General features: G+C 48.2%; 1 protein-coding gene across 1 annotated transcript in view; it reads left to right on the top strand.

Moving 5' to 3' along the window:
- Ncam1 (neural cell adhesion molecule 1) overlaps positions 1 to 19,315 on the top strand; it is a 301,497-nt gene extending 282,182 nt beyond the window's left edge. Inside the window, exons 14-19 of the mRNA XM_059267822.1 lie at positions 597 to 721; positions 4,052 to 4,232; positions 14,668 to 14,875; positions 15,859 to 15,975; positions 16,977 to 17,798; positions 19,142 to 19,315. Coding sequence (XP_059123805.1) covers positions 597 to 721; positions 4,052 to 4,232; positions 14,668 to 14,875; positions 15,859 to 15,975; positions 16,977 to 17,798; positions 19,142 to 19,262 — 1,574 coding nt within the window. The 3' untranslated portion in view covers positions 19,263 to 19,315. The remainder of the gene's footprint in view (positions 1 to 596; positions 722 to 4,051; positions 4,233 to 14,667; positions 14,876 to 15,858; positions 15,976 to 16,976; positions 17,799 to 19,141) is intronic.
- Positions 19,316 to 19,872: the final 557 nt, after the last annotated feature.

Raw genomic sequence — 19,872 nt, 5'->3', positions numbered from 1 at the left:
AAATGTAGTTACAGGAAACTTGCCTATGGCAATTCGTGTTTTATTTAGCCACAATTGGAAACGTATTTTTAAGTGATCCTAAGCAATAAAATTTAATTCATGAAAAGCTAGTTGCAAGAACACAGCATCATTCACTCCCATCAGTGACCAAGCCCTCGGGACTCTTGGGTGAGTTATGATGTACCAAGGGATAAAAAACACAGGGCTATTCTGAAAAGTAATTCTATGTTTTTAAATTTTCTATTCAGACCTGCTTACATTTGCCCATATTTCAGGCACTCTGTCAAGGTATGTCAGGTTCACAGAAATCCAACTTGCAGAGTTGTGGGAGGAAATGTGAGTTCCAGTGGGAAAGACAGGAAAGCTATGCTCATAGGGAGTGTTTTCCAGAACATTCCCACAAAGCACCTTCAACTAAGACTGAATAAGACAGCCAACTGGGGTTCAGAGTTCTAAATCCACTGCTTTTTAACCATTTGAATTTCTGAAAAAGCAAGAAAAGCACCCAGCCCCACCGCATCACTCCATCCCATTTGATGGGCTCACTTCTCGTTCCATGGACCCAGATTTCACGTGAACTTTACTGGCTGTTTCAGGGGAACCCAGTGCACCCAAGCTGGAAGGGCAGATGGGAGAAGATGGGAACTCCATCAAGGTGAACCTGATCAAGCAGGATGACGGAGGTTCCCCAATCAGACATTATCTGGTCAAGTACCGAGCGGTGAGTAGCCTTTATCCTCAGACCCCCTTTCCCAACCCTGGGACCCTGACACCTACCTTGTTGGATCGAGAACTCGAGAATCCCAGGTGAAGCGAGGTAGGACAGCATCCCACTGGGCATTTTGTAGGAGACTCATGGAACTTGACCAAGGTTTTAAATCCCAAGTCTGACCTATAGCTGTTAGGCCATAACCACAGTGGGACCATTTGAAAACTTCTACTATGACCAGGATAGTGAGAACATCACCATGATTTTTCAGTTTTTCTACAAAGTGTTTTTTCCATAACTTTTTTTCCAGGACTTCTGTGCAAAATCTCTATGCTGCCTTCTAAAAGTCACTACTTTTGATAAAGTGTGTCTCCTGGACCAGGTGCTCTATCTAGGCATATTTCCTGCACAGACACTATGAAGTGGGTATTACAGTTAGCCCCCACATTAGAGACAAAGCAACAAGAGCTACCACAGCCAGGAACAGATGTTCTCACACAGATGGGTGAGGCCGAACTTGAATCCAGTCCTATCTAGCTGAGGAGCCTAGGATCTCTCCTGACTTATTTCAAGATCACAAGCTGGAGCCCTTGCCTGCTCTTCTCGGCACCTTAGCTGGGCTAACTGCTAACAATCAGCTTGACACGGAGCTTCCCCTAGTGGCTCGCTCACCACCTACCTAAGATCTCTACCTACCTAAGATCTCTACTAGTCCATCTTTCATCCCCATTGTTGGTTAAGTGCTGGAGGAGAGTCACAAGCCATAGTTACCTTTTTAGAGCTTTATTGGGAGAGAGAGGGAGAGAGGGAGGGGGGAGAGAGAGAGAGAGAGAGAGAGAGAGAGAGAGAGAGAGAGAGAGAGAGAGGAGACAGATGGAAGGAGAGAGAGCAGAAAGAGAAAAGGGACGCACAGAGGGCACGCCCGCTTTTTAGGCTGGGACGCCATCTCAGGCTGGTGACATAACTAAGGACAGAATCCTTACATCCACCCCCTAAACCAAGAATCACCCTCACCTTTTCCAGTTTCAGAATGACATTTGGCAAGCAGTTGCAGGGGGTGGGGTGGGGTTTAGAGACAGTCTCTGGGAATAACCTGTTACTGAGATTTCTTGGTAGTTGGAGGTAATGGACCAGAGAGCAGCTTGCTTTCTCCATGAAGCCCCAGATAAGGCTTTTTCCAGGATGTTTGCTCATCCCCTGCTTCTGGGAACAGCTCCCATGGAAATGGCATGTGAGTCCAGCATAGAGCCCTACAGGCATGTACACCCTACAGCCAGGGGACAGACCTTTATCTATCCAGCTCTCCAAACTGATTCTCAAAGAAGTCAGATATGGGCCAGCATAGTAGGAGAAGCCTCAGTAAACGTCCTTAAGGGCCAACCCAGAGATACTACTGTATGGGAATTCCTGTAGTTTCGTTACTATGGGGAAGGATGTCAAGACTTGCCAGGTGGCCCTGAATAACCTAGTTGGAGCAGGTGCTATGGTAGGGTGCAATGTCTCTGTCCATTATGAGCCTGGATAGCATCAAATTCCAGCTGCCATTTGCCAGCATGTGATCTGAAGGACAGATAATCTTATCTTCCCAAACCTCCATTTCCCTATCTGGAAAATGGGAATAAAATAACCTGAGCTGTCAGATTAGTTACAATATATGTTGAGATCCCAAAATATCCTGGATGCTTTGAAACCTCTGTGAATTGTAACTAGGATGCAGGACCCAGCTAGAAATCTCTCCCGTAGGAAGACAGTCTTGAGGTCTGTTTGCCTGAACGGTCACTGCAGCTATGTTTAACAGACAGAGGAACAAAATTTAGATTTCAATGACTTTAGCCATCCTCTTTCACTTTGAAGCTTCATGTTTGCTAAATGCAATCACATATTATTAATATGTATTACATAGCATAAAGTTTGCTCTCCTGAGTGTTTGCTTTATCGTCTGCTTGTCTCTTTTGTAATGATGTTTGCTGAGGAAGACAGAGAAAGAAGAGCAAAGAGAGACAGCCCAGCTTCTTTGTTTTAAATTAAAACAGCACCATAGCAACATGTGCAAAGCTAACTTACAGCCCAGCCCGGGCTTCCTGGTTAGATTAGAGGATACTAGAATCCCCCCCTGAGCAATTTCCCACAATACTCGCAGCCCTGGAATGAGCATAATGGCACCTTTGTGGCTCATCAGAACTACTTTGCTCAGTAAAATCTCTTCCTCCAGCCCCAGGCCAGGACCGGTCACCTCTTTCCTGACACTGTTGCTGTGTTCTCAGCCCCGTTCAGTAAATATTTGTCAAACCCCCTTGGGTGCCTATCATGTACCTGAGGCATACATGGCTTTTGAAAAGGCCAGAGACTATGACATGGTGAGCTTTGCAACTAGAAAACCATCTGAAGATTTCTCAGGAGGATGTGAGACCTCTCCCACACTGTTTTGTTATGCAGGTGGTTACCTAGCGATGGCTTTGGAAACTCCCTTCCAGAACAAACTCTCGTTGGCAAGCATGGATGATATACCTAGAGGGAAGGTTGGGTGAAAAATGGGGGATCTCCAGAATTTTGCATCTCTCCTTATGCCCTAGCCAGTGTTTGCTAAGCACAGTGGGATACTGTGAGCTCAATGAACATCCCTCACTTGTTCAGCCACAATGAGGCCAGGCCACACTACAGGGATTAGAAAAGCCCAGTTCAGTCCAACACATGTTTGCTGGGCTCCCTATCATGAAAGGAAAGCACAGGCTGGGGCTTGAACCGGCTAGGCCCCAACCTTGAGTGCTGGGTGACTTTAGGAAGTCAGCTAACCTCTTACTCCTGTCCCTATAATCAGATTTAGTAAGAGCCTGAAGTGATACCCAGAAGGTTTGTTATAGGGATGTGATGAGAAATGGTATAGGCAGCCCTAACTGCAGAGCCTGGCCTATAGAAGATGCTCAATAGATGATGGTTTGCATTTTCAGTAAAATTGGAACCTATGTGCTATTCACCTGTCAGAATGTGGACAGCGTTCTGAAATATACTGAGAACATTTAACTCCTCTAAGAACCCCTCCCTTATGCCATGTACCTAGCGTTCCAGAGCATAGGGGAGATAGGGTAGGTGGGGGACAGTGTTTGAACCTTATCAGTCCTGGAGTTGGTGGGACAATGAAGTCAGAACCATGCTATATTGACATTCCTTGCTGTTGATGTTGGCAAGCCTGCCCCAGTATGGAAAATCTTCATTGGTTCCCGTATTTTACATTTTGATCCCATGGTTTTCGATCCTCCTGAGTCTGTGCCGCTTAGCCAGTCTCTCCAGCATCCTCACTCAAGCTCCCTGGTGTCTTCTGTCCTTCCTGCCGACTGTCCCCAGAAGCTTGCCTCTGAGTGGAAACCCGAAATCAGGCTCCCATCCGGCAGTGATCACGTCATGCTCAAGTCCCTGGACTGGAACGCCGAGTACGAAGTATATGTGATAGCTGAGAATCAGCAAGGAAAATCCAAGGCAGCCCATTTTGTGTTCAGGACCTCAGCCCAGCCCACAGCCATCCCAGGTACCGCCACTTCCGTTCTCTGTCTGTTTCCCGCTTTGAATTAATGCACACGTGCCGCGCCTCCTAATGCACCTGAACAACCCTGAAACTTGCTTGCTTACAGCCATCCTCATGACTGGTTGCTCATGCCAAGCTTAGTTTTGCCTTAGCCCCATCTGTGCAGTGAGTTGACATGTACCAGACCCCCAGGAGAGTTTTGCCAAGCATCCTGGGGAAAAGGCCCTATCTCATTTGGCCTTGAAATAGCAATGCTAACCAGTCTATGGGACTCCCTTGAACGGGAAGCGCCCCAACTCCGGCCTTGCCTTGGATGCTGGTTGAACAAGGATCCTTAATGAGACTTTCTCTGCCATCTGCATTCTATACTAGGATCACGTAACTGGTTTTTATGGTGTTTGTATGTGACCCTTGCTTTAGCTGTACAACCATGGTCTAACTCTCTTCTCTCTGGTGACCCCAAGAGAAGGAACAGATGGTGCCCAGTTAGCCACAAGCTTATCTGTGAAGGACCCCTCCACTGTGCTAAAGACAAATTGAATGTCTTGGAACGGAGCAAGTGGAAAACATAGATCCTGGGAAGCACCATCAATGGAAGGGCAGCCAGTCTGCTAGACCATGGTAGCAGCAGTGCTCCTAGGAGATGCAGATTCGTCTCTAGGATCCAGGACCAACTCAAGTGTGGGAATAAAGTGAGAGCTCTGATTTCTGGCCCAGATACCTTGTGCTAGTGGCCAGTCCTATCATTAGGCAAATACCTCCAAGAAGATTCAGCTATCATTCTGCCTTTCCAGAGCCAGCCAAATGCCAACCACAGGCAGGAGAGATGGTCATAGATCATGTAGATGCAGCCTGTTGGAGAGGGCAGTCTATGCTCTACCATGTTCAGGTATGGTAGGAAGACAGCCTGGGGCAGGCCCATCTTGCCTGCCCTATCTGGAGAACTCACTTAGATGCTGAACTCAATCGTCAAGCTTGCTCCTCCCGGGAAAGTCAGAACAGAAAGGGGATAGGCTTTCTGCCGTGTAGGGTTATATGTGCCAAAGTGGGTAGCAAAGAAGGAGTTCTTGGTGTGTGACTCTTTACGGTTGTTTGTGTGTGAGTGTGGGTGTGTGGGTGTGTGTGAGGGGGGAGGAATGTGTGAGGCCTCCAGCAGTTGGCAGGTGAATTTTGGGCTGTAGACTAGATGTGCCAATTGGTCGACTGAACAATGGGGAGGGCGTTCCTGCTCAGTTTAGGATCCCAGTACTAGAAGGAGGTTCTTGGATGTGGCTACAGGAAGTTGACCTCACTATGTCACAATAGGATGTCCAAATGGAGGTGGCCCTGCTTTTCTTCTGTCCCTTCTTTCCTGTGTTCTTTGGTTAGTTTGTGCCCTTGAAATTGAAAGTGTGACGTGTGTCCAGATCCATGCTTTTGAGCCTCTTAGGATTCGGGGACTAGTGAGGCTTAAGTTAAGCCCCTTCGCATCAGGACATAAGCTAGCTCTTCCCCACAGTGAGAATTGATGGGCAGCATGCTTGGGCATGCTATGGTTCCCGGCTGGGCATTGCCAGCAACTTCACCTTCTAGGTTTCCAGTGTGAGCAAGAGAAATGCTGGAGAGTGCTCAACCTGTGGAAGCCTTGGAGAATTATCATCCGGGCTTCCACTTAAGCCAGACAGGGTTAGGAGGTCCTTGCCTCATCCACAATGACTCTGTGACTGCTGTCCAAGTGATAAAAGGAGACCGCTCTGGTTGGACTATCCTAGCCATTTTCTTGGAATCCAAGAATAAAACCTCTTTGCATCGTAAGACATAGATTTGTGGTCGAATTCTGTGGTCCGCGGTGTGGTAGCAGGTGAGATATTCAGGACTGCACCAGCACGATGGTGGGGCTTGTAAAGTAGAAAGACAGGTCTGCTTTGGCTCTCCAAAGACCACCCCACGTCCCCAGTGTTCTGACCATAGTGCAGCTGCCCACTGCATCTCAGCCTCGACAAGCAAAAGCGTAGACACAAGAAGAGCACACTTGCTGCTGCACCTCCGAGGCTTCGTCTTAGTGAGAGGTAACATTCTCCTAACCTGACCCTGACCTTCTACTGTGGAGGCTCGGCTCTCTCACTTTAATTTCCTTTGCTCGCTGGCCCCCAACCCCTGAATTAACCTGCTATGCTGCTTCTGGCGTTGCTGAGCTGCTGACCCTGTCCTATGATGTTGATACGGATACGGCACTGAACTCTCCTAACATCTGTCAGCCTAACTTACTAAGTTGAATTAACCTTGGAGTCTTGTTTTTTCTATATTTGACCTATTTTTTTCTTTTCTTTTTTTATCTATTTTTTTCCTCTGTTTCTGTCTCTGCCTTCTCTTTCCTCCCCTCCCACACCCTCCCCGTGTCTGTCGTCACACTTGTCACCTTGGACGTCACTGGGACATCCCCACTGCCACATTTATGTCTCAACAACCACCTATCCTCTGGAACCCATTGCTTGACACCTGCAGCCACCCTGGGAGGAAGTTCCACCTCCTACACCTTGGTCTCACTGCTCTTCTCTGTGGTGACTCTTCTTTTGCTCTGTTAGGAACTTGAAAACACACACACACACACACACACACATGCACATGCACACGCACACGCACGCACACACACACACACGCACACAAATTATAATTGCTTAAAAGCCCAGTTCCTATGAAAATGATCAATTGTTCCCCTTTGAAAGATCCTGTCAGGACTTCGGTTGCCCGGCCACAGCTACTGAGCAAGTGTTGTGTGTGAACAAGGAAGGTCATGGTGATTGGAAACAGATTTACCTCCTGAGATTTTTGTCATTCAGTGATACTTTCCTGTCACTTCGTATGGGGTCTTCTCCTTTTTTAATAGCAGGAGAGAGAGAGAGAGAGAGAGAGAGAGAGAGAGAGAGAGAGAGAGAGAGAGAGAAGGAAGATTTTGAGAGATATTTCTTTCAATAGCATTTTTCAAAAACAGCATTATGCAAGGTTTACAGAGATGTTTCTGCTATCTGCTCCTTGTGTTTTTGTTGTTGTTCATAAATACAGCAGAGGAAGAATTCTAGACTTCTAAACCTTGGCTCAGATGGTTAAAGTCACCACATGTGCCCTTCACTCTAACACTGCGCCCTGCCCTCCACCTTTCAATAGGCAGTTAGCTTCGCCTGCATTTAAGTATTTAAGTACCCATGTTGTACTTAAGTGTTTAAGTACCAAGTATTTAAATAGCCATGTGGTGACTCACCTGAGCACTCTGCTGACATGATAGGTGAATTAAATCCTCCTGTGGCCCATGCAGTGGGAAAGTTGAAATTGTCTATTTTCTGAAGCTGATGAACATTCTGGAAGGTGCTGTAATGCTGGTGTTAGCCTAACATCTTCTGCTGTCTTTGTGAAGAAGGCCAAATTGTGATGTGCCCAATAGGAATGGGCTTTGTTATCTGAATCCCAACAGAGCTAATTCTTCCACTTCACAGTAGGATGCTTCAGATGAGCACTAAACCTCCAGATCCTGGGGTCTGTGGTCCAGGCATGACCTCCATCATCACCATAAGCACAGTATACCAGACAGGTTAGAAGCATCCCCTGTGAATCAGTCACGCTCCACACCTTCTCCCTACGTGCTCCAAAGAGCACAAGGTAAGGGATTGAGGGAACGTACTACCCCCGACCCCACCACAGTGTTAATACATTTGAGCAGTCTGCCTGTCAGCACTTCCAGAGTGGTCCAGCTTCCCTAATGGTCTCCATGACACTTTTAAAATCATTATGCAAAGCCAGGAACTCCTGTCTGCTGTTGTACAATTCACCCAGAAGAAGAAATGGGTGTGTCACATTCGGATGCATGAGACCCAAGGCTGAATACCACCCGCTAGTATCGGCATGTGAACTTTGGGATGGACCCTCCAATGAATAAAAACTCCCTCCCCTACCATGGCACCTATCATTCTACCTATCTCATCTCTGAACATCTCCACGGAACGTTTAATTTATGTTCTTTTTGGTTCTTTACCTGTTTCGTTTCTGTTGTTACGTTTTAATGCTCAAAGACTAGCCTTTCCTTTTGGGAATCCAAATGACCCTGAATTGTGGTCTGCAGGCAAATCCAACTGTGTGGCCACCTGCCAGTTTCCCCAGTGTTCAGCCTAGAGGCTTCACAGTGCTCAGCACCTAAAACTGACAGTGCCTCTCTCTCGCTCAGCTATGAACCTCTGCTCTGGACCTTTGGCCTCTTCCCACCAGCTCAGTGAAACAAGATGGCTCTTGGGCACAGGGCAGTACAGCACAGAAAAGAGCATGGGGCCTCAGGGCCTGATATGAGAATCGCAGGTCAGTTAAGGAAAGCTTCAGGGAAGGCAAGAGAGGTCCCACTGCGGTCCTCTTCTGATGGCCCTGGAGAGACAGATGTCACACTAGTGAATTGTGGTCTGCAGGTGAAGCCAACTGTGTGGCCACCTGACAGTATCCCCAGTGTTCAGCCTAGAGGCTTCACAGTGCTCTGTGCTCCACTATTCACTCTAGGAGAACTCGGAGTCTGCCTCGGCCTCATCACTGACCCACTCACAGGAGAGGGACAGTGTCAATATTTCTAAAGGGACCTTTGGAGATGAACCCTAAATTTCCAGAGCCCTAGCTTGATCGTGAACTCTTAGCAGACATAGGTTCCATCTGGAAAACCTTTGGGCTTATTCCAGCCTGTTGTGGCTTGTAATGGTGTACTCTATTGGAGACAGCTTTAATGTGCACTAGCCATGGCCAGACACTGGGTCCCTCCATGAAAGTTATGACTCCTAGCCCAGCCAGGAGTCCTTAAGAGAGCAGCCCCCAGGTAGCCCCAAGGGAGTGAGCTCACCCCCCCACCTCCACCTCTGCACTGTGAATCAGTACAGATACACCATCTGCCATGAGGGTTCTCTTATCATTTTTAGAATATTTATACAGCAGGTTCAGATCATGTTTTTCTACTAATAAGAACGCTAACATCATTGTGTAGATAATCAGCAAGACTTTATGAAGTTTACACCTTTGCATTATTAAAGGATATATAACAGTTCATGTAAACTCAACAGCGTGTTTTGATTTTCTTTGGTATTTGTGTCCAATACAGTGCCCAAAATAAAAACCTCTCCATCTACCTCACATGAACTTGATAACTGATTCCTAGGGGAGACATTAAAGTGGACACCACCCTTGGTGGGAAGGAGAGTTCTAATCAAAGGCATTTTCCCATGAAAATCGTTATGCTTTTCTAAGTGATCCTGAAGGTGTCCAGTTCCTGTTACCTGGGAATCCTCAGCAGACAATGAGAGGAATGAGCATTTGCAAAACTGGGGAGGTGGTCACTCTGAAGACGAGTTCAGGGGTGGCACATTCCACCAGATACAGAGCTCTCCAGCAAGTCTTATGTGTATGTAGCAACCTTTTCTCCTCCTAACTATATATATATATACACACACATACATACTCGGGGATCTTACGATAGATAGAAAGCTTGTGTTGACAAGCTGCATTCTGTGCCTAGCCAGCTCCAGGAAGGAGCAAGCAGAAATATAAGGGGTTTCTGAAGCCCTGGAGTTCAACCATTCTGGTAGCCTGACAGTCATATTGAGACGAGGGCTTCAGCACCTGGGGAACCATGATACAATAACTCAGATCCATCTGGGCACCTAGAAAATGTGAGATCCATTTAAAGACACAGGAAAATGGGTATATATGTGAGTCTCAGCCTTGGAGCAAGCCAGTTGAATTCCAAAACTGCTTTGAATGCCAAGCTCTCAAGCCAAGAGCCAAAGAAAACAGACAGCCCAGGCAGGCACTGCTCAGGGCCGCTCTTACCTAGGAAGATGTGGGAAAGCTGCCCTCCAAGAAGCCTTCTTTATGTGCAAGGTACCTAGGTGGGCTTGTCACAGAGGGTGAGAGGAAGGTCATGGAGAAGATAGACATCTGAAAGGTTTGGGGTTGTTTTGTTTTGTTTTGTTTGTTTGTTTTGTTTTGTTTTGTTTGTTTGTTTGTTTTTGCTTTTCCTTTTATGACCCATTCAATGAGATGTAGGATCTAGACCTTGTCCCACCAGTTTTCCCGAACTAAACTATTCTGTAACAAAGATGGGAATGTCTCCTGACCCCAGGACCCTTTGGTCTGCATCACAGACTCCTCTTATTTCCATCTCTCTATCAGGGCCACCATCATTCCCTCCAACTTCAGGAGCACTCACTTGCTGTAGAAGTATCAGCCCCTGGAAGTGGTGGGCTGGGTGGCCCCTTTCTTTCAGGAATCTTTGCTCTCTCTCAATGTTTCTGCATCAGACCAAATTTGTTATGTCTCAGACATGGAGCAGGCAACACCCCTTTGGTTATGGGTCCTGGAGCCACTGGGATTGAGGACAAGGGAAGACTTAGGAATGGTGGCCCTCATATGATTAGGGTACTAGTTCAAGTCCCAATTCCTGATCTTCACTGCCCAATGATTCTAGAATTGAAGAGCTCCAGATTCTCAGTGTTTAAGAAACCATCTAGGAATTCCACTACATGTGGAGAATTGCTGTGTTAAGTGTTAAAAGGCATTTGTTTTTCATGCAAAATTAAAATTGCAAAGCTTGATGACTAAAGATGTGGTCTACCAGTATTTTAGTATTCCAGAAAAAATGCACACTATGGAGACTGGTATCTTGGAAATAGTATCATGTGTGGAGTAAGTCTGGTTTGGAATGAGGTATTTGTGGTTGAAAAAGATTTGCAAACCATCCTTGACCCAAGGCCCTCCTAGATAAAGGTATGTCATCCATAGGATTACAACATCTCTGTCAAGAGCATGTCCGGTTTCTGTTTAATGCTTCTAGAAATAGAGTGCTCACCTCCCAAAGCAACTCACACTGTTTGAATTTCTATGCTTGTCAACCCTTCCTGTGGGGCTGTAGTCTGCTCCACCCCACCCTCCATATTGGCATCTACTGATGCTGTGCAGAATACAGGTCCTTTTCCTTCCTGTGACACACATTGACATTTTTGGAATGATGTTATCTTCCCCAGGCTGAATACTCAACTCAGTCATCCAACAAATATTCTGTCAGAGTCACCCTAGCGACTGGGGAAACAGAAGAGAGAGCAAGCACCTGCTAGGGTGTCCTAGAGAAGCCATACAGAGAGAGCATGCATGTAAATACCCAGGACAAAAGGTCACATGGTGGCCAGAAGAGAATAGAGCAGAGTGACTTAGTAGATAAAGAAGGTAGATCTCCAAGAAGGTAACATGGGACCTGTAAGACGACACAGCTACACAATCAGCCAGTCCCTGGGGAGATGACAGGCTGGCACATTCATCAGATAGCATGCAGACTGGCCTGGAACTGAAGGTCAGACCCTGCTTTAAGAGGATCAGAAGGACTACACAGAGGCCACAACACATGTGAGACCCCATGGGCCAAGGAAGACTTTGAACTTTCTATCAAATGAAAGGGAGACCACCAACCTACTTTTTTGCCTATGTCATATCATAGTCTTCATCCTTGGATACCTCCCTTTGAATGTGCTCACAACCAGGGAAATCTCTGGCTGGTTCTGCTGGGTCCAGAGCAAACAGCCATCCAGTCGCTGTACTCTCGTACTCAGAATAGCTTCTCCACAGTTTATTTTTCCTCTTTGAAGAGATGAGTGGTTATGAGGCTGGAGACAGGCTCAATGGTTAAGAGATGAGCGGTCATGAGGCTAGAGATGAGCTCAATGGTTAAGAGATGAGCAGTCATGTAGGACTGCATTTACATATCAAGACCAAGATAAAAGCCATTGCTGTTGAGATGGGCATGGTAGCTCATGCTTGTAATCTGAACTCTCAGAGGCTGAGGCAGGAGGGTTGTCGTATATGTGAGGCTAGCTTGAGCTACATAGTAAGGCCCAGACTAGCCTGGGTTACAGAGAAATAAGACTTGGTCTCAAAAAAATTTAAGAGTGCCACTAAGTGCAAAAATACATAGGTATCCCCCCCATGCCCCCAAAACAACTACTTTCATGTTTTCAGCTCTTTCTTCATGAAGTAGGCACTTGACACCTACTGAGATGACTTTCCTGTTCAAGGAAACCCCTTGGGATCCTAAAGATCAAGGAGATTAAGGCATCTCCTTCCTTTTACATGAGTGAAGAGTAAGGAGAAATTCTCAAGTGGGCTGCTAGAAGAATGAGTCATTCCAGCTGAGGGCTGAGGCCAGTGGCTGCTTTCCTGATATCAAAGCCCACACACCTGATAGCTAGTGTCCTTTACTCATCTTGGGTCTTCTCAGAGACCCCAGCTATAGTCCTCAGTGAAGGATTAGAAAGGACCAGCCCAAAATTCCAAGGAAGAAAGACTAAGAAGCAAGTCAAGATGCCAAGGAGTGATGTTTGTGAACCTGGCATCTCCTCTAGCTCAGGCCCTGGGGCCCCTAGAGGGATTGGTTGGGAGCATTCCTCTTTGAATGCCAAGCTCTCAAGCCAGGAACCACAGAAGACAGACTGCCCCAGCCAGGCACTCCTCAGGGCAGCTCTTACTAGGAAGATATAGGAAAGCTGCCCCTTCAAGAAGCCTTTTTGTGCAAGGCACCTAGTTGGGCTTGTCATGGAGGGCAAGGGCAAGGTCATGGAGAAGGTAGACATCTGAAAGTTTTTTTTTTTTTCTTTTCCTTCTATGACCTGTTCAATGAGATTCAGGGTCTAGACTTTGTCCCACTAGTTTTCCTGAACTAAACTTATTCTGTAACACCTGCAAGGTACCCTTTGATCTGTATTCTGGGCATTCTGGGCCAGAAATGAAGTCTGTAATTAGGAACAGTAGAATGACACAACCCCTAGAGAAGCACTCCAGTACCTAGTACGGACAGAGATAGGCCACACAAGGAATGAAGAATGGTGGCCAGGTGTGGTGGTGCACACCTGGAATCCCAGCTCTCAGGAAGGGAGGGCAAAAGGATCAGAGACCCTAGTCAGTGAGATCCTGTCTCAAAACTCCAACATCATTAAAAGGAAAATGGCAGCCCACATGCAGTACCACTTATTCTGAGTTGCCCTTCTCTCCCCTTGTCTGGACCAAGATGAGATTGGCAAGCTGCTGGAACTGGCTTAGCAGTTGACAAAGTATAGTGAACTGAGTATGAAGACGGTTGGGGCCAATTCACAAGTACTGCCAGCTGTAGACCTGGGTATCCTCGGTCCCTTGGGGGCACAAGAAATATCAGACAAAGTCTAAGGGTAGAATGGAGTTGCATTTGAAGAATGAATGAACGAGAAGTGCCCGTATTTCAGTCTGAGACTACTGTCTCCACAGTGACTTCCATAGACAGAACTCTGTTCAGAGTCTTGCTTCCCACAATACCGCTATTGATGGGAGTCAGTGGGTCCCTCTCAGAAAACTGATGTCAGTGGGGCCACACAGGGAACTTAGCCAGGGTCCTTCTGTGAGAGAATGTATAGGTCAAGGCCCTGGAGGACTGCTGATAGACACCGTAGGGTCTATCTATTTCTGTGTCATAGACACAGAAAACCCAGCCAGAAGTAGGAAGCTGGGTACTGTCGGGGTGTGAGAATGTAACTTGGTAGACGTTTGTCTTGTGCGTGAGTATGACTGTCTGTGAGAATGTTCAAATCTGGGTAAGTCTACAGGTTTTCCTGAAGTCTGATCCCAGCATGCCTGGCTCCCACATGGTGAGTATTCCCAGACCCTCTGCCTTACCTGTGGGGTAGGCTGCTGTGTCTCAGGAATTTCATGGGTCACATTCAGCCTTCCGCGGCACAAAAAGAAAGGGTAAACTGAGACCCCAGTTCCTTCATAGTTAAAGTCCTTTGGACTCACTCTTCAAGAGGGGAGAGGAAGTAGAATTATATGTTGGGCACCCCATTGGGCCTAACATCTCCACAAGACCCAAGGTAGTGCTGGGAACCCCATATGGGACCCTGTCTACCACTCTGCCTAGAGCCACAGTACAGCCTGAAGCCAGCAGCCACTGGCTGATTATGCTAAAAAAAAAAAAAAAAAAAAATCTTTTGCATGGTCCAGAGACACAGCAGAGCCCTCCTGGATTCATCTTCACTCAATGTCCTCAAATACTGCCTGTCTAGGCCCAGTCTGCTTACAGGATTCATGAAGACCAGTTGAGCATAGGCCTTAGGGAGGAGGTTCAGGGTTGGGGACAGGAGTGAAGACACAGCTCATAATCCCCTCTCTTCTTCTTAATTTGTGGGAGCCCCTAAACCCTGTCTCCTGGGTGAGATGAGGTTATCATGCCCCATCTGAAAGATGCAGAGAATCTCTTGTCTCTGTACCAGGCATAAGAAGACCCTTGGGAAGGTACCATTGGTCACAAATGCCTTGGTTTTATGCTCAGGGCCCTACTCCACCCCCAGGGACAGTTGTCCATAGGGTCAGGGGGCTCATATCCAAGCCTGCTAACCACCGACCATCTCTCTCTCTCCCACTTAAGCCAATGGCAGCCCCACCACAGGCCTCAGCACCGGCGCCATCGTGGGCATCCTCATTGTCATCTTCGTCCTGCTCCTGGTGGTCATGGACATCACCTGCTACTTCCTGAACAAGTGTGGTCTGCTCATGTGCATTGCTGTTAACCTGTGTGGCAAAGCTGGACCCGGAGCCAAGGGCAAAGACATGGAGGAGGGCAAGGCTGCTTTCTCGTGAGTACAGACCTATCTGGTCAACTGGGCTCTGTCCCAGCCCAGGGCCTAGCTGAGAGTGTCATGGTGACCTCCCTGCTAACCTTACTTTTTCCCACATGAAAACTCTGAGTGGTTAAATCATCAAAGCAAATCTCTCTAAGCACAGGTTTAAGGCAAGGTGGGGTTACCAGTTTGAAAAGCAGTGTCTTGGGTCTACCCTAGGTTCTAAAGTCTCATAAAGATTTGAAAATCCCTGAGGGGTCAAGAGAGGGGGATTGTCAGAATTAGACCTGGAGAGGAGCTGTGATGGGGGGGAACCAGCAATGGAGGGCATGCATTTAATCTCTCATTCATTCATTTACCACTCAGCAAGTGTTTATCTTGCAGCTACCGAAGGCAAGACCCTGTATCCTGGCTGTTGGGTACCAAAAGGAGAAAAATGAATATAGATTCCTCTCCTCTGGGAGGAACAACCTATCTGTTCTTCCCTCCTGCAGCATCTGTTAGCAAGTTAGCAGGAGATTTTGAGGTCTGTGGGTGAGCGGGCCTGTTGTAGCAAGCTGAGAAAGGATGGAGTGAGAAGTTGAGTTGTTTAGCACTCTCCCACATGCCGGTAACTGTATATATACAGATACATATATGCACATGGGCCTATGTATGCACAGTTATAAATACATGTATATGCATGCATACATATGTGTGCATGTGGGTTTACAATGGAGATTTATCTGTCCTGTGCTAAAAACTTTACATGAATCATCTCATTTAGTTCTCACAGGTTGGTGAGTTATAAACTATTACTTATCCTAATTTACAGATGGGAGAACTGAGGTAGAGCTGATTACCTTACACACTCTGGGCTAGGCAGATGCAGAAATAGTAATCTGGCCTGCTTTGCCAGCCACAGGCCAGACCCTGATACCCCTCGCTACAGCTTCTTTTCCTAGATGTCTTCCCTCTGAAGCCACCCTGGGATCTAACCAGCAGAACTCTCTCCACAGGAAAGATGAGTCCAAAGAACCCATTGTGGAGGTCCGAACAGAGGAGGAACGGACTCCAAACCATGACGGAGGGAAACACACAGAGCCCAATGAGACCACGCCGCTGACAGAGCCCGAGTATGTGGACTAGGAGGGGCTGACACCTCCTTGATAGATCCCCAGTTCCACCTCCTCACCCCATCCCAACCTTCCCTGCTTCTCACCCTCGGCTCCCGGGCAAACATGGAAGCCAGAACTCTGGAGCCCTCGGTCAGAAGACCTCTTGGCCAGACAATGCCTGAACCCACTCTCCTTGGAGAGAAGGCATTCTTGCTTCTCCTTGGGTCATGGCGGGTGTCTTACCAGGCTCTTCGCATAAGTGGGCCTCACAGGACTACTCTAAAATCCCACACATATTCTACGAATGGCCTCAACTCATTGAAAGAGAGGACCAGCCCATTTCGTTTAGGGTTTCTTAAATATCTTCTATGCTAGAAAAGTTGGGGACCTGGTGAGGTCCCCCGGCCTTCTTCTAATCAGAAACCTCCGAGATCCTCAGGTGCTCTGACCGGCCATGTTTGTCATGCCTGCCAGGCTACTGAGGATCTGATAGATTTGAAGGAAGTATTATATTTGACAGAACATACATCTGTGACTAGAAGAGCCCCTGACATATAGGAGCCGTGTGGAGCACTGATCTGCCTCATCTGGCCCCGTCCCTGCCTAGGATGAACTGTAAGGTAGCTGGACCCCGTTTCTATGGGTCTCCAGTAACCTAGAGTGGTATAGGATGGACTTCAGCTGCCTTCCCTGGAGAGGAGATCCTGGGTGGCCCAAGAGAGCACTAGAGAGGTCTCTAGGGGACTGGAGCCCTGTGCAGAGAGCTGAAGGGGCATCAGCACGGAGGAAGGCTAGCAGGTCCCTTTGAGACCGCCTCGTTCTTTGTTGTCTCCTGTGTCCTCTTCCGCCCGCCTGGGGCTTGTACTTCCTCTTCGTCCTCGTTTCTCTGTGGGCCCATGTTCCTGCCCGTGTATGGTTGCATGCCCACCCACAGCTCCTCTCCTTGGCTCCTATCTAGCTTCTCTGTCATGTCTCAGCTTCATTGTCTATTCTCTCTCTACTTCCTGTCCTCCCCACAGGCTGCCTGCTGACACCACAGCCACTGTCGAGGACATGCTGCCTTCCGTTACCACCGTCACCACTAACTCTGACACTATCACCGAAACTTTTGCCACTGCTCAGAACAGCCCCACCAGTGAGACCACTACACTGACCTCCAGTATTGCCCCACCAGCCACAGCTGTGCCGGACTCAAATTCTGTGCCCGCTGGTCAGGCTACTACCCCTTCCAAGGGGCCTGGTGTCACTGCCGCACCCTCACCCCCAGCCTCGGCCCCAAAGGTTGCTCCTCTTGTTGACCTGAGTGATACCCCAACCTCAACTCCCTCTGCTAGCAATTTGTCCTCCACTGTCCTGGCTAACCAAGGCGCTGTACTCAGCCCCAGCACCCCTGCCAGTGCGGGGGAGGCCTCCAAGGTCCCTCCAGCCAGTAAGCCGTCCCCCGCTCCAACCCCCACCCCAGCTGGGGCAGCCAGCCCCTTAGCAGCAGTAGCCGCCCCTGCCACAGAAGCCCCCCAGGCCAAGCAGGAAGCCCCCAGCACCAAAGGCCCGGACCCAGAGCCCACCCAGCCTGGCGCCATGAAGAACCCACCTGAGGCAGCCACAGCCCCTGCTAGCCCGAAGAGCCAGGCTGCCTCCGTCAGCACCACAAACCCTTCCCAGGGCGAGGACTTAAAAATGGACGAAGGGAACTTCAAGACCCCAGATATTGACCTTGCAAAGGATGTTTTTGCAGCCCTGGGCTCTCCTGCTGCTGCCACTGGGGCCAGTGGACAAGCCTCTGAGCTTGCTCCTTCCGCTGCAGACAGCGCTGTGCCGCCGCCGGCACCAGCCAAGACCGAGTACGGCCTCTCTTTGTCTCCTGTCACTGGGTTGTGTCCTGTGGTGGTGTGTGTCTGTGCTGTGCTGTGTCCTCCTTGTCTGATGTGTCCTCAGCCTCTTGCAGGGCTTCTGTGAGGCAACTGTCATCCAGGGGCCTGGAATGAGGCAGGAGCAGGGGCAGGCAGTGCGGTGGGCAAAGCAGCGGCCTGCTCACTAATTAGGCCACGTTAATTATGTTTCATCCTTATCAGCCTAGCCATGCTTCTGTTTTCCCCGGGGATGCCTTGCAGTTGGGCCACTGGTGAGCAGAGCTTGAGAAGGCACTAAGGAGGCCAAGGTGCCTTTATCTGTCATCCTGGGCGCAAAGTGTGTGTGTGTGTGTGTGTGTATGTGTGTGTGTGTGTGTGTGTGTGTGTGTGTGTGTACACTATCCAGGGCCAGGCCAAGGCCTCCTGAGAAAGGCACCGTTGTATTCAGGAAGAAAAGAGGTAGCCATGGTGAGGTGTGGTGAAGTACATATGTAGGGAGGATGCAGCCCACAGACAGCTCGGTCACACGCTGACTGCGAGGCCTACCCCTACCCAAGACTCTCAGACACTCAATGCCTGTCTCCAAGTTCAAGTTCTCAACCTTCAGATTTCTTAGGTGTGATGCTCAATACAACGAGTCACCTGTTAGCTGCGCTTGCTCCAGTGCGTCTTTAGGCTTGACTCTGTCTTGTGAGACCTGTGGAGACAGAGGCATGCCTGGACTTTTATAAAGATTTATAAATGTGGCTGTTCCTTTCAGTTCCTTGTAGCAAGTAGGCCCACCCTGTTCAGTATTTTGTCACCCTATTCAGTCACCATAGAGTTATCATCCTGAAATAGCATGGGGTGAAGGGTTAGGGGCAGGCAAAGAGAGGTGGCTTATGATAGGGGTCCCTGAAGCTGGTCCCTGAAGCAGAGCCCAGTACACCCCACTTGTAGCAAGCTGAGATGCTGTGCTTCTGCCTGTCAGGGTAAGAGAAAGGACCTTCTCTTCTCCTGCCCCAGGTTAACACAGCCCCCCCCCCCAGGGCAATCAAGGCAGGAGGAGGAAAGGACTTTACCCTGACTAGAGCACCTCCACCTAGCTGCACCTTGAAATCACCTGGTTGCTTATAAAGTCATGGCACCCAGGATTTCTGGGGACATGCCCCAGGCATGAGTCATTTGAGATGATTTCAACCTGCATTCATTAGAGGTTGGATGCCAGAGGCTGCCACTGAAGCCCCTCCCACTCCCCCACCCCACCCCCACCCCCGACATGGCCTGGGAAGAGGGGCGGTATCTGCAGAGCGATGCACTGTGATCTCAGCAACACTATTTCTGTTTCTCTGCAGGAAGGGTCCTGTAGAAGCAAAGTCTGAGTCCCAGGAGTCAGAAGCAAAGCCAGCACCAACTGAAGTCAAGACGGTCCCCAATGATGCCACACAAACAAAAGAGAACGAAAGCAAAGCATGATGGGTACCTAGCAACAAGCAAAGATCAAAATAAAAAGTGACACAGCGGCTTCACCAGAGCATCCCCAAATCAATCTCTCTCTCTCTCTCTCTCTCTCTCTCTCTCTCTCTCTCTCTCTCTCTCTCTCTCACACACACACACACACACACACACACACACACACACACACTCATTCCTCTAGTGTCTTTTGCCTTTAAAAAAAGAACAGATAAACATGGGATCGCCTTTTTGTAGGTTTCTAGAAAGGGCTCCTTTGTTGCACACTCACTTGTAAAAAAAAAAAAATGAGACAAAAAGGTTAAACCCACAGCCAAACTAGGACACTCCGTTCCCTGAAACCATTTAAAAATCAAACAAAAGGACCCCAAATTAAGAATCTAGGAAGCTCAGAATGAAAAAAGAAGAAAAAAAAAATTCTAGGTTCAGGAAGGCTGCAATTGGTGTTACCCAATTGGCACAGATCAGTTTCAGAAAAATGCTTCCAAGAACTCAGACTAACCGAATGAACCAAGTCCGCAGTTTATTTTTATACTTTCGGTCAAGTTGGGACTCTGTAGAACCTCACAAAGAACTTATACTTTCCGTTCACTTTGTATTTGTTCGGTATGCA

The sequence above is a fragment of the Peromyscus eremicus genome, chromosome 7 (assembly GCF_949786415.1).
Source record: "Peromyscus eremicus chromosome 7, PerEre_H2_v1, whole genome shotgun sequence".
Lineage (NCBI taxonomy): Eukaryota > Metazoa > Chordata > Mammalia > Rodentia > Cricetidae > Peromyscus > Peromyscus eremicus.
This window is presented reverse-complemented; position numbering and strand designations above follow the sequence as displayed.